The sequence below is a fragment of the Setaria italica genome, chromosome VI (genome assembly GCF_000263155.2).
Source record: "Setaria italica strain Yugu1 chromosome VI, Setaria_italica_v2.0, whole genome shotgun sequence".
Lineage (NCBI taxonomy): Eukaryota > Viridiplantae > Streptophyta > Magnoliopsida > Poales > Poaceae > Setaria > Setaria italica.
In genome coordinates, this window is record NC_028455.1 from 14,462,211 (window position 1) to 14,475,953 (window position 13,743).

General features: G+C 49.6%; 1 protein-coding gene across 1 annotated transcript; it reads left to right on the forward strand.

Annotated features, from left to right (window-relative positions):
- Positions 1 to 4,341: 4,341 nt before the first annotated feature.
- On the forward strand, positions 4,342 to 11,280 carry LOC101782332 (reticulon-like protein B21). Its single transcript, XM_004973100.3, has 12 exons — positions 4,342 to 5,422; positions 5,517 to 5,555; positions 5,676 to 5,747; positions 5,849 to 5,914; positions 6,004 to 6,072; positions 6,184 to 6,249; positions 6,342 to 6,413; positions 6,546 to 6,648; positions 6,777 to 7,014; positions 7,138 to 7,207; positions 7,801 to 7,866; positions 10,613 to 11,280. Exons 1-12 carry the CDS (start codon positions 4,726 to 4,728, stop codon positions 11,008 to 11,010), a joined length of 1,956 nt encoding a protein of 651 aa, XP_004973157.1. The 5' UTR covers positions 4,342 to 4,725; the 3' UTR covers positions 11,011 to 11,280.
- Positions 11,281 to 13,743: the final 2,463 nt, after the last annotated feature.

Here is a 13,743-nt window from a genome sequence, read left to right on the forward strand (position 1 = left end):
CGGCCTGGCCTTGAGTCTTCTCAGCTTTCTTCCCCATCTTCTTGATACACATTAGTCAACCTTAGGGATAGCAAAGAAGGAAAGGATCAATGTTAGATCTCACTCAAGGTCAAGGAGAAAGCAACAATGGCGGTAGCGGCACTGGAAAGCACGACGGCTCAAAGATGAACAGGAAAAGGGGGGAGGGGACAAAATAGATCTGCTAAAAAGAACGTAACCCTAATCATAAGCGGGCCCCTCCCCATTATATCTCCATCACCTCCGGATTCCAAGCATCAATTAAGCAATGGTCAGATATAAATCGGATTTATCACCATAATATCCAACGGCTACTCAAATCAAGAGGTTTTGACCACTTCATCGACCACGGAAAATCGCCTAAGTGCTCGGGCGCTGCGGATACCGTACCCGCTGGACAAAGTTTTCTTTTTTTCTAAAGACTACTAAAGCTAGAATAACTAGAACACGGGATTGACCCTCAGTCTGATTCTTCGATTCAAACTAAGACTCGAGGGCTACTCCATATGGAGTGCGATTGTCATCGCACTACCATATAATTTCTCAAGGCAGAAGCAACTCAAAGCAAAAAGAAGATGAAGAGTACCTTCCAGCCACACGACAGTATTCAAGTCCTCGAAGACACTACAACCGCTGAACACTGGGAATTACTCTGGTAGCGGCTTCTGAGTACTCGGAACTGTTCCGCTCAACTACAAAGTACTCAGGGGCTTGTCGGGCTTACATCCCTGGCCCACGAGTAGGCCCTATGCGGCCCACTAAGGGGCGTACTCAGACGTAATCAAGGCTCGGGGGCTACACGGCAAAGGAACGTAGCCCACTCAAACTCCCAAAGACTAGTCAACATACATATGGAAACTACTCTCTCTACATCGAGTAGAACTCTGTAACTACATCCGACTAGGATTCTAGCCTATAATCCTGCTCCCCCAAATATATAAGGGTGGGCAGGGACCCCCTCAAAGACAACTCATCCAAGTTCAATACAATCAACACACAGGATGTAGGGTATTATGCAATCTAGCGGCCTGAGCCTGTCTAAATCGTATTCCTTACATCACCATGGACTCCTTGATTCTCGACGACACCCACCACACAAAAGACCACCTAGGGTACCCCCTAGGCGAGTTGCCGGTCTAAAACACTGACAGCAGGTAGGGAGCAACTCCCTGCCAAGGGACCACCGGGTCGCATCCCCAACCTCACAAGTATGCTCCCGCAGGAGTTGCACAAACGAGGGCTCGGAGCAACCAGCTCTCAAGGCAAGGTGCGCCAATGATGGCAAAAATGAGGGATAAAACTTTTATTCCAAGGGATAAGCATTACAAGAAGAGCCGCTCAAAGCACCATTTACAGATACAAAAAACACTAGTGTTGCCACACGAGGCAACACCTAGGGCCCACAGGGCATACATGAAGTGGCAGGTGCTCACATCACTTATCTTCTTGTAGCACCAGCACATCGGGAGCCACTTACGCGGAGGTGGTACCGAGGATGAGAGCACTTTCAACTCCAACAAGTGATGCCGCCATCTCCCCTGCTTAGAGAGGAAATCACAACCACTCTCAAAGTCTCCCAATGGAAGCGAGAGGGGGCCATAGTTCTCCCAAACAAGCTCAGCAACGTCATGGTGGCCTTTGTCACACCTAGTGGTCCGCCGATCTATGATGATCTTGGAGTAGGACCCACAATGGGAGGAAAGGTGCCACAGATCCTCCGTGGTACGCCCAGCCGCTCGCTGAGATTCTTCTAGCACCGAGAAAGGGCATCACGATAGCCACCCAGGCAAGGTTGGAGGTGCCCATGCAATGACCTCATCCTACCACCACCTACACTTGAAGACATTGGAGCAGGACTTGGAGGCCGAAGCATCGCTAGGTGCAGGTTTTATAGCTCGGGCGCTAGACTGTGTGGGGCGTGATGACAAGGCCCACCGCGGCCACGCGGGATGCTAGCCGGCCAGTGAGAGGCCTCATGAACCCCGACACACTAACAAACCCATGCGAGCGCCTGCGGGATGGGACGGGGCCTAAAGCATGGCCTCAAGATACGACGCGGACGCGAAGCACCGGGTAGACCGGTCCCGACCATGCACCCATGAGAGCTCGTAAAGAGACCAGGCGGGCAGATGAAAACCTTCTAACGGTGTCATGAGGATTGACGCTGCCAGGTCACTCCAGGACCGCATCAAACCTTCTAAGCGAGTCTCCAACTCCCTCAGAAGCTTGGAGGCTACACCCACTGGGTCCGCTCACGCGAACCTAGAGGAAGCAAACGGACTGAGATCAGTGCTGATAGAGGTATTGTCGGGGCGAGTCTTCAACTCACCCTGAGGCTTGGGCGCTATACCTAGTGGGTCTGCTTGCGCAGACCTACAAGACACCATGACCGCCGCATGGTGCGCAAGTGAGACGGATGAGTCTCCCCTCGACCTCAAGGCCACGGGAAGCCTCAGGGGCTACTGATGGGTACCTGTACCAGGGCTACACCCACAGGAAGAGTCCAAGACACCCGCGGCCCACCGTACTACCCACCTCGGATGTAGGGCCCATGTGAGGCCCGAAGCGCTTCACCTGCCCCTTGACTAAGGGCAACCGAGGTCATACATGAGGCATTGAATGCGAAATGTGGCACCCCTGCCCACTCCATGACGGCCCACGCGCGAGGATGTGACCTGGCAGAGGGTGTCGACCTCTACCCAAGGGGTCCAAAGGTGAGGCTACACCCTTTGGACCACATCAAGATGGCCCGAGGGAAGAGGCCACAAGGCCCGTATGCGCACACAGGTGTCAGGATGTCATCATGACCAACCCCTCTATGATGGTCCATAGAGGTCCATCAGGGGCAGGGTAAAGCGGTCATGGAAGGCCTGCCACAGGCTCGGCGTAAGAAGCGGGGCCTAGGACAAGACCTCATGGCGTAGAGCGGCCGTGAGGGCATCCAGCAGGTCGAGGAAAGTCGGGGTGAGTGGCATGCCTCAGCCCGGCCGCTGACCTAAGCCTGCTTACCCGCTACAGGTACGGAGGCCAGCAACAGTGTCCGTCCCGTTCTCTGCCATGTGGTTGGCGAACGAGACGGAGGCACGCCCCGGTGTAGACCACACCGCACGTAAGCACTCCATGCCGCACAGGGGCTGTCACGCCAACCGTACGAACCCAATGCCGACGAAGGGGAACAAGACAAGAGGGTCCCACGGAAGGGACCCACACCACCATCCCGAGCTGCACCACTCCGACCACCACACGGTCCCTGACCTCTGAGGTCAGGAGACCCCCTTCTTTTATATTTAATGTTAGACAAAAGTTCAATATGCGCCAAATATAAAAGGAGTATATAAAATATCTCATTAAGAGTAGGAACAATGGTGCGCATGTCGTGAAAAGTTGCCGAATATAACAAAAACGTGCACATGCAACCTTAGTATTGTAGTTACTTTTTTTAGAACTCACAAACTCTATCTTATACTCCGTGCATTTCAAATTGTAGGTTATTTTGTTTTTTCTAGATTCATAGATATTTGTATGACATACATTATATTTAAGTGCATACAATCATCTATGTACCTATAAAAGTTAAAAAGATCTACGATTTAGCACGGATGGAGTACTACTGCTTGTAATGCCTGTTTCCATAGAATTTTGTAGGAGTTATGCTGATTTGTTGAAGCGGAGGGACAACCATGGCGAGCATGCCATGCCATACCACCTCTGTACCAAATATAACAAAACGTGCACATGCAACGCATAATATCTGCCGACTCAACCGTACGCGCAGAACGGCGTATCCTGACGTGGCCACCGGCTGTTGGAGTGGCCATCCTGTTGGATCGGCACGGCCTGCCGGCCGCAACCGTCCGATGCGCGATAACGGATAATCTCCCGGAATCGCGCGGTCACGGGCCACCACAACACCTCCCCCACGCACGCCCGTGCGGCCGTGCGCCCGTGCCTGCATCTGCAGCGCAGGCCGATCCGATCCTCCCCGATGGAAGGCTGGCTTGACTGGTGCCTGCCAAGCCCGGAAATTGATGCCCGCACGGGGGCACCTCCGCACTCGTTGCTCCCTGCGGCGGCGTACGTGACGGTGTCACGCGGCCAGAGCGGAATGCGCCGCACGGAAACAATCACAGCCACTTCGGCCGCCTCTCCGTCCCTCCACTTCTCTCACCTTCCCGGAGGAACCCGGACGAAGGCCGCCAGGCGCCAGCCAAGATCCCGAAGCGACACCTGCCCCTGCCCGTACCCGGCACTCTGCCCCTGCCCCTACCCGGCACCACCACCCCACCAGACCAGAGGTCCATAGCAGAGGAGCCAGCGCTCCGCTTCCACTCTGTATTGCCCTCTGCTCACAGCTCACCATACCCACCAGTCCCCCACACCAAAAAGCCATCCTCCTCCCTCCTCCGATCCAACCCCACCCTCGTCCACCAACACAGAAAAGAAAAGGGAAAGGAACCTCAGATTCACAACGGTAAAGCCTGCAGCACACTGCTCCTCGCAGCCCACCTCGAAAGCACGCACAGAGAGACGGCGCTCTGCGCTTGAGTGCGGCACAAGCCAGGAGCAGAGCAGGGAAGGAATTTCCGAAGGGGACATCCCGCAGCGCCACCAGAAGACCGCACCCGGAGGGGCAGCCTCCAAACGCAAGCAACCAAGCCCGGAGCACGACCGGCCAAGAGCGCGGAGCCGAGCCCAGCATCTACAAAAATGCAGCAGCAGGGGAGCGGCGGCGGCACGGGTAGCAGTAGTACCCCCACCGCCACCGGCGGGCGTAGGCGCGTGTCGGTGCGGGGCGCGGCCGCGGCGTCCACGGGGTCCGCATCGGTGTGGGAGACGCGGATGAGGATGGACGAGGTCAAGGGCGGCGTCAAGGTCTTCAGCGCCGGGGGCGCCGATGAGCCCGCCGACGAGGAGGGGATGCGGGTGTACCGCCGCCTGCGCCGCAACCAGAGCGAGGGCAACGCCGGCGCCGGAACGGGCGCTGCGGCCGCCGCGGCGAAGAAGCGGCGCAACTGGAAGGCGTCCGAACCGGTCACCGCGATCGGGGACCTCCGCAAGTCGCGCTCCGACGCCGCCGCCGCCGTGACTACAACGACGACGACCACCACCGCGGTGGTAGCGAGGCGGGCCGTGGCGAGGGTCACCACGCCCGAGAAGAAGGTTGCGCCCGCGGCGGCGGTCGGTGGAGGGGAGGTCAAGGAGGTGGTCGTCGTCGAGGTGCACAAGGCGGCCCCAGAGGAGGAGGAAGCCAAGGGCGTTTCGGAGGAACCAGTGGAGGAGGAGCTGGACGACGGCGTCGACGAATTGGACGACGAGGAGTTGGAGACGGAGGAGGAGGAGGAGAAGGAGATGCTGGATCAGGATCACATGGCCATCGACGACGACGAAACTGCTCTGCACCAAGGCAAGGAATCCGTAGCTGCTCCCCATTGTCCTTGCCAGATTCGTCTCTCGATGAACTAATGTGACTGTGCTCCTCGATTGGTGCCGTGTTGCAGTGGACGACGACGACCAAGACCTCGAGCCACCGACAAAAGGTGAGACGAAGTTTCAGAAAAAAGCTTTTCCCATTTTTCCCTCTACATTTTTTTTTCACTTGCAGATTGCTATTCCTGTCTTCCAATGGCATCACTCCTTGTCCCCTTCTGTTAATGTAGCAAGGATTAAGCCGACGCTGTCGGTGGAAGATGAGAGAGCTGCTAACCCAGAGCCAGTGAAGCCGCCTCCAGGTGAATTTCAGTTCTTCGGCCACTCACCCCTTTTTTTCGCTTATTTTGGAGTCAGTGAAATTGTCAGTTCGATTTCATCTTCCTGTTCTTTGATGGTCCAGAGAAAAAATTAGCCTCGGCGATCGATCTCCGAGCGATCAACCCGGAGTCTATGACCCCTCCTTCAGGTGAATTCCTCTTCAGATGCGAAACTCATTCTGATTCACACCGATCTTTGTCTCATGCCACCTATTGCTCCGATCCTCCCCAAATGCAGTGGAGAAGAAGACGACACCCATTGTAGTTCACCGCATGACTAACTTCGAGACGGCAAAACCTTCTCCAGGTAACTGTGATTTTTTTAAAAAAATCAGAGAATATAATATCAGTCCAGTTATAATTTGAGCGGTTCCCTAATTCCTTTTAATTTCAATTATGCACTTTCTGACTTATTCAGAGAAGAAATCTTTGCCGGCGATTGCTCGCCGGATTCCGAAGCAAGAGCCTGTCAGCACTCCTCCAGGTGAGTAGCATTTCCTGTTTTGTTCTTTAGTTCTTTGATCTTCTTGTTCCAACATTTTTGTTAATTAATGGAATTTATCTATGGTCTTGAAGTTGAAGAGTATGAGGAAATTCAGGGCAGACCATCTCAGCCCAGCAGAAGCCATGAAAGAATGCAAAATATTGGTAACGCTTACTCTATGCCAACCGATTTGATAGATTTTTTCCCTCTCAAGAGCATAACCAATTCGATAGGCTTGTTTAACAAAATCAGGCGCTGATGGTTCATCTCTCTCTTTTCTGCCCCTTGTTTTGCAGTGAATTTGGTGATGTGGAGAGACGTGTCAAAGTCTGCACTGGTGTTTGGATTAGGGACTTTCTTGCTGATTTCCTCCTCTTACGCCAAAGACCTAAATTTCAAGTAATTCCTGTTTACTGCGATGTTATTCTGAAGTTATCAGAATCTAAAAGACTGCACAGTAAAGAGTGACAAGCTGACAGCAGCAGCAGCCACCTAACCTTCTCTGTCAAATTTCTGAATTTCTGCAGCACAATCACAGCAGCTTCATATGCCGGTCTAATCTACCTTGGCCTCCGGTTCCTGCGCAAGTCCATAATGAACAGAGGTGAAACTGTGGAGTGTGATGATGAGAGAGACGAGGAGAGGTGCTACCTAGTTGGGGAAGAGGAGGCCATCTGGCTGCTTAGGCTGGTGCTGCCATACATCAATGAGGTGCTCCTAAATCTGAGGTGTCTCTTCTCTGGCGAACCTGCCACCACCATGAAGGTAAAACCCAATTCCTCTGAATAATAGGCAAAAAACACTGTACCTGCTGGAAGGTAGTATCTGGCATAGATTGGACATCTCTGGATTTGTACTGACAAGGGACACATGTGCTCTGGTCTGCAGCTGGCATTGCTACTGTTTGCGATGGCCCGGTGTGGCAACTTTGTCACCCTCTGGACCCTGGCCAAACTGGGTAAGTACCTTGGAGCAAACAATACATGCATCACCATCTGTGAACTTCTTTAAGCCCTTGTTCTCTTACCTCCAAACTCCCAACTTTGGCACTATGCAAAAAGAAGATTCCTCATCACATCAAACTTGCGGTACATGTATGGAGTACTAAATGTAGATGAAATTAAAAACTAATTGCACAGTTTTGTTGTACTTTGCGAGACGAATCTTTTGAGCCTAATTAGTCAATATTTGGACAATAATTCACAAATACAAACGAAACGCTACAGTGTTGCTACAGTAATTTGGCACCTCCCAAATTCCCCAAGTAAACAAGGGCTAACTCTCACCCCAGTAAATTCTGAGAGCCTATTTTTGTTTCTTCATTTCAACAAGAAACAAAAATGAAAAAGCTTCTGAACTCAGAACTCACAGCCATGGGGATTTCATGAACATTTCGTAGGAAGCAGTTTACAGTTAGGATGCAGTAACTTTAACCGTAGGAATGCATGTTGGGACCAGGAGCATCAGCAACTTTACATGTACAGCTAAAGGTGCATGGAGAACCACTGCAGTCACTGACTTTTTGTGCCTTTGATCTGCTTGTGTGTGCAGTGTTCTTTGGGGTCTTCATCATCCCGAAGGTGTGCGCCTCTTACTCCACGCAGCTGGCACGATACGGTAAGTAAAAAAAAATACCTCCATTTTATCTTTTCACGGCAACAAACATGCCATTAACACAACTAACATACCCGAACACACAAACCCAGTCACTGATAAATGGGCCCACTAGATTTCTACTGTTGAATGGATCCGCTTGTCAGCTACTCTAACTTGAACACCCCGTTTTCGCAACCTTGGCTGCTTTGTTTGTACTAGAATTTTGGTGTTGGATCCAAGCTTTCTCCTCTATAACCGTGGTACACACTTTTTCACTTTTACTGGTCCCCCAAGGCACAAGAGCATGTGTATAGCTAGTGGCCACTGGCCCGGTAATTATGAACAAGTTACAAGGTGAACTCTGGAGTATAGGACAGAAGAATTTTGTGAATGTTAGGAGCATAGGTTTGTGGGACTGCACACATATATACATACACATTGGTAGTGCTCCAATATGGGTAGGTGGCGCTTCTGACTTCTGAGCAGTCCTTTATCTGAATGTGACTTACCCTGCTTGTTCTAGTTTATCGTATCCATTCAGCCAAAAAGTATGAATCCAAATGTAACCCAAGAGGCTGAGAGGTGTCACATGTAAATTTAAACTAGAAATTTGGAAATAGCATAGCAATATGATAAATTTAATGCTACTTCATTAGAGCATCTTTTATCCTCGTATAGGGATAATAGTATATAATGTATAAAAGAAGAATGATTTGACCTATGCTTAATGTTTACCATCTTCAAGGAGAATCATGACTTGTCTGCATTCTTCAGCCTATGTTAGCTAATAAATTAGGAGTGACAGCATAGTTAGGCCTAGGTATTCTGAGGGTAAAAGTAAATCGGTCGCTTTTTCGGATCCGAGGCCGAAGTATAATACCCCTTGTAAGTTGTAACTTTCGCGTCGGAGGAGGGGGCACGGTTATTCCCCCCTACCTTTTGCACGTGCGATGTGTCGCGTGGTCAAGGAGGGCTTGATTGTCATTTGACGCCGTGGTCCATGCCCGAACGGTATGAAGCTGATAGATGCTGTCCCTAATGGCCCACGCCTCCTTGTGTCCTTTCCTTTTCATATTCATTCATGGGGGCAAAAAGGTAAAGAGAGAATCTTTCCAAACGACTAGTGTTCATCCTCATCAGTCATCACTGGTGTCACGAAGGCTGATTAGTAACAAAACCATGTTAGCTTTGAAATTACTTTTGGGTGAATAGGACAATAGTAGCTACATGTAAAGCAAGTGCTGGGGGTCACCCTGGCCACCTTGTCCATCTTGGGGAATACATTTTAGCTGATGCTAAACAATAATTTTTTTGGCTAATATTAGTTCTAATGGTTAGGTTTACCCAAGATGTATCATCACCAAGGTATCATGTCATATAGCTTAGTAAACCTACTCTTGGACTTTTCTGCTTGGATGATAGCTTTTTGGTGCTCTCTTAGCTAGCCAGATTTCAAGAAAAACATATGGTACAAAATGTATCCTAGTCCACCAGATTATAGTACCTAATAAATTTGCAGCTTGTTTAATCTGGAATACTAGCTTGTGTCACGGGATGAAACTGCGGTGTTAAATTCTCTTTGCTAGCAAGACTATGAAAGTACTGTTCTTCTGGGATTCTTTCACCCACAGGGCATGCATGTACTGTCAGTACTGAAGCTTCCTAGCTTTATCCTTTTGCAGTTGTAGTGTAGGCACATGAATCACTCACCTGTGCAAACATATTTCATATCCTAGATCTGGTCTCCCATCCTCGCTAGCTGTCCCCTTACTGCATGTAGGGTCATCTGTTTGGTGTTTGTTTTTGCTCACCAACCCATCGGGCATTCAGTCCACACAGAAATAAACAACAATTAGGCTCGTGAGTCGTGCGTGACATACTCATTCAACTTTTGCATGTCATCTCAACAACCACACATGATCGTAGATGTCTTCTGTGTGATGTTGTTGTGCTACCATATCTCCACTTTGATTCTTTAACTGGTGCTGTTTTTTGGGCTTTAATTTGAAGCAACCTTGTGCCACCGTACCAATTAGGGCCACAACCACAACCACAACCACAACAAAGTGGTAATTAAACACCATGTGATGAAGTAGTTGATTGTGGCAAAGAATTCCTGTAATTCCGCTACATGTAGTCATCTATCAGAGTCATCACGTCTCATGATATCAGTGAGCGAAGATGTTAGATAGCTTGTCACTGTCCAAAACCTTATTTTGCATCTCGTTTGTTCCTTCCTCACGTTTCCTTCTCATTCTATTCATCCTACCATACTGTTTCATGTCAACAGCAGAATTAAACACAACATCCTTTGTTATTTTCTCCTTCAACAGAAAAATATATATGAAAATTAGGTTCAGAAAAAACAAATAATGCAGTGAACTTTATGCTTGGTTCCACGTACCCATATCTTCTCTTTTTCATGATAGCAGGGCACTAGCACTTAAACTAGACCTACTACTTTCACTTGTCCGGCAATAATCATAGTGTCTAGCTCCATGATATGATAGCACGGGCAAAACACATCACGAACCCTATTGACCACAGGCAGGAAGCAAACGGCAATCAGTTGAGCATGATTTGTCACCTCTCTTGAACATCCGTGAAGGACAGACCACAATGCCTATCCTAGTGTTGTCAGCTATTTTTCGCCCAATAAGAAGAGCAACAACCAAAGAAAAAGTTTATGGCATATATTCTTAACTTTTTGGGTTGTGATTGTGCAGTGTGTGTAGTGCTAATTTTGGATGCTTTTGATGGCGTGCAGGCAAGTTTTGGCTGGAGAGGTTCAGTGACGCCTGGGAGTCATGCTCCCACAAGAAGGCTGTCGTGGCGGCCGTCTTCACCCTCGTCTGGAACGTTTCCTCCACGGTGGCGCGCGTCTGGGCGGTCTTCATGCTGGTGGTGGCCATGAAACTGTACCAGCAGCGCATGGTGGAGTTCGGCTGGAGCAGCTCGGTGGATGGCGGTGCCATGGCAGATGATGAAGCGGCGGCGGACGAGGCGCACGGCGAAGAGCCGGCGGCGAAACCCAGCCCATCCAGGACCCAGGGTGAGGCGCAGGTGTTCGGGACGGTGGCGGCTCCGCGTTATAGACGGGCGCCGGTTTCCGGCGAGTTCGCCAGGGAGAGACTGAGGGTGAGAGGCGGCATCCAGCCGAGGTGACAGGTAGGAGTGAGATTCAGAGGCTGGCTTTGGTGGCCTGTTTTTCTAGGTTCCACCGTTGGCGATCACGTGATAGGCACCGGACCGACGTGTGGTCCGGGCGTGTTGTTTCAAGGACATTTTGCGATTGGCAGGCAATAAAAAAAAGCGTCAGGATACCGTGTATCGCTCCAGCCTCAACCAAACATTAATCTATCCCTTTGGCTTGTAGCTCCAGCCTCAACCAAACATTAATCTATCCAAGGTTTCAACCAAACCAAGTTGGAGTAACTGACACTTCGTGGGCACGTTTGAATTGATACCCAAGTTGCCGCTATCATTATTTGGAAACTCGACATTTGTTCAGAAGCTTTTTAAGTTCCGGTTCGTTTTTTATCCGATATTAATGTGAGTATTACTACCGGATCTAACAGTTAGTTCCACAGAAGCCCGCCTGATCCCTTTAGTACTGGGTGAAGCTTACACATGGTACTAATGGCTCCACTCGGTACTAACGGGTGACCTTTAGTACCGGTTGGAACCCTCAACTGGTACTAACTTCCCTCCTATAAATCAGACGTTTTGTTCCTCCTGCCCGAGCCATTTCTTCCAGCTCAGGCTTCATCCATTCATGGCGAAATAGGGAAGGTGCTGCTAGATTTTTGACCATTTCGTGGGGATTTTACTCATTCAATGTTCTAAAAGTTATAAACTTCATCCTCCCTTGATACATGGTTAGTATACTAAGTTTTATGGAGCTAGAGTAATTTGTGATTCTTAGAATAAGGTACAATGGAGAAAATTTTCATTTATATGCATGTGTTATTTAGAGCTCATATTTGTGATTTTTAGAATAAGCTACAATTTTTTGGATGCTATGTTTCGTATTAATCAAAGAAATTGATATGAGGTTAGAGGAATAATTTCATAGTTTAGTCTGTTACAAATATGAGATAAATAAATTATGGGAAAATATAATTTGTTCATATTTTTAGTCATTTGCAAATATGAGCGAGATAAATTGTGGTATATAGAGATAATAAGATGAAATAGAGGTATGTAATTAGTCATTTTTATAATAAACTATAATGGAGAAACTTTTCATTTACATGTTATGTTTGAGCTAAATAAATTGTGGGAAAAAACCCTAATTTGTTCATAATTTATTCATTTGCAAACATGAGCTAAATAAATTGTGGTACATAGATATGGCTACTGGTGCTGGAGGTAATGGCGATGGTGGGGGTGATCATCTGTCGTTGTCGAGATTAGCGGATCAAGACTACGACAAGTAAATTTCTTTTATGCGCGTAAGGCTTCGGATGGTGGCGTGAGAGGACACGGGGTTAGACTGGTTTGGGCAGAAATAGCCCTACGTCCAGTATGAGGAGCTGCTCGTGTTACTCACGCAAGGTCTGTAGTAGAGGGTACAAACAGGTGAGAGAGGGAGCTGGTCCCAAGTCTCTTGGGTGTGCACTGATGCTCGTCGGGAGAGTATGTGGGTTATGTTGGTTTGAGAGTCCCCCTGGCCTTGGGGCCCCTGGTTCTCCTTTTATAGCGCAAGGAGGACACAGGGGTTACAGGTGAGCCAGGTGTGTGGAGAAGTAAAAGAGATAAGCTAAGTAAAGTAAAACACAGGGGAAAGGACCAAGTTCCCAGGTCGCCACCTTCATCTCCGGCCCTTGTCTCCCGTCAGTGTGGCCGCCGGAAGGGGGCGGCTGACGTTGGATCTTGTCGGCGGTCTTCTAGTCGACCGTTGATGCCAGGCATGATGATGGTGTTCAGCCACCGCAACGGGGCGCGTCGTGGAGGATGGCTGACCCCTGTAGTCCTGCGCGCTGTCCGTGGAGCACGGACGTCGTGTCCCTGTCGCCGGTCTGAGCGCGAAAGCAGGCGGCACTCCCTCCTGTGCTGGGGACCGCAGGTAATGAGTGCCCTACAGCGAACAGGGGAGGCCGCGGTCGCTGTAGCATGTGCGATCGTGACTATAGTGTTCCGCCCGGGTACTTGTGGCGGGTCACGTCGAGGAGCGCGGGCGCCTTTCTACGCGCCAGAGCCGCGACGCATTTATGGCGAGATTAGTGGGGGCCCACGAGATCCGCACCCTCGTCTGCTGGTCTGCGCCTGAGGTGGATCCGGTTCCTAACGGGCCTCTGGGTCCGAGGCCCATTAGTACTTCTAAACCTAATCCAACTCGGATCAGATCCGAATTGGGCTTCCAGCCCCTTAAGTGTGCGACCCTATGGGTTCGGATACATATAGACATGGCCCGAGTACTCCTACTCGGCCCAATAGTCGGTAGTGGCCTCTAGCAAGACGTGCCAACTCCTATACGCACACGAAGATCATATCAGACGAACCATCACAACATAATATACATGCTATTCCCTTTGCCTCACGATATTTGGTCTAGCTTCAAGCCGACCGCTCTTTCTCGATCCTGTGACTCGGAATCCCTTTGTAGGTTAACTCTTAACCGTACGTAGCATGGCCATGCATTTTCGGATCCGATCACTCGAGGGGCCCAGAGATATCACTCTCAATCAGAGAGGGGCAAATCCCATCTTGATTGACCATGTCTCATAGCTTGCTTCTTGATAAACCCGAAAGGTACCTTTATAACTACCCTGTTACGACGTAGCGTTTGATAGCCCCTAAGTAGGTCGATCCACATCTAGAATACATGCGACAATCTCAGGTCTAAGGACAAAGCGTATATGTTGTTTAAAGAGAGAACTACTTCTCATGTTGGGT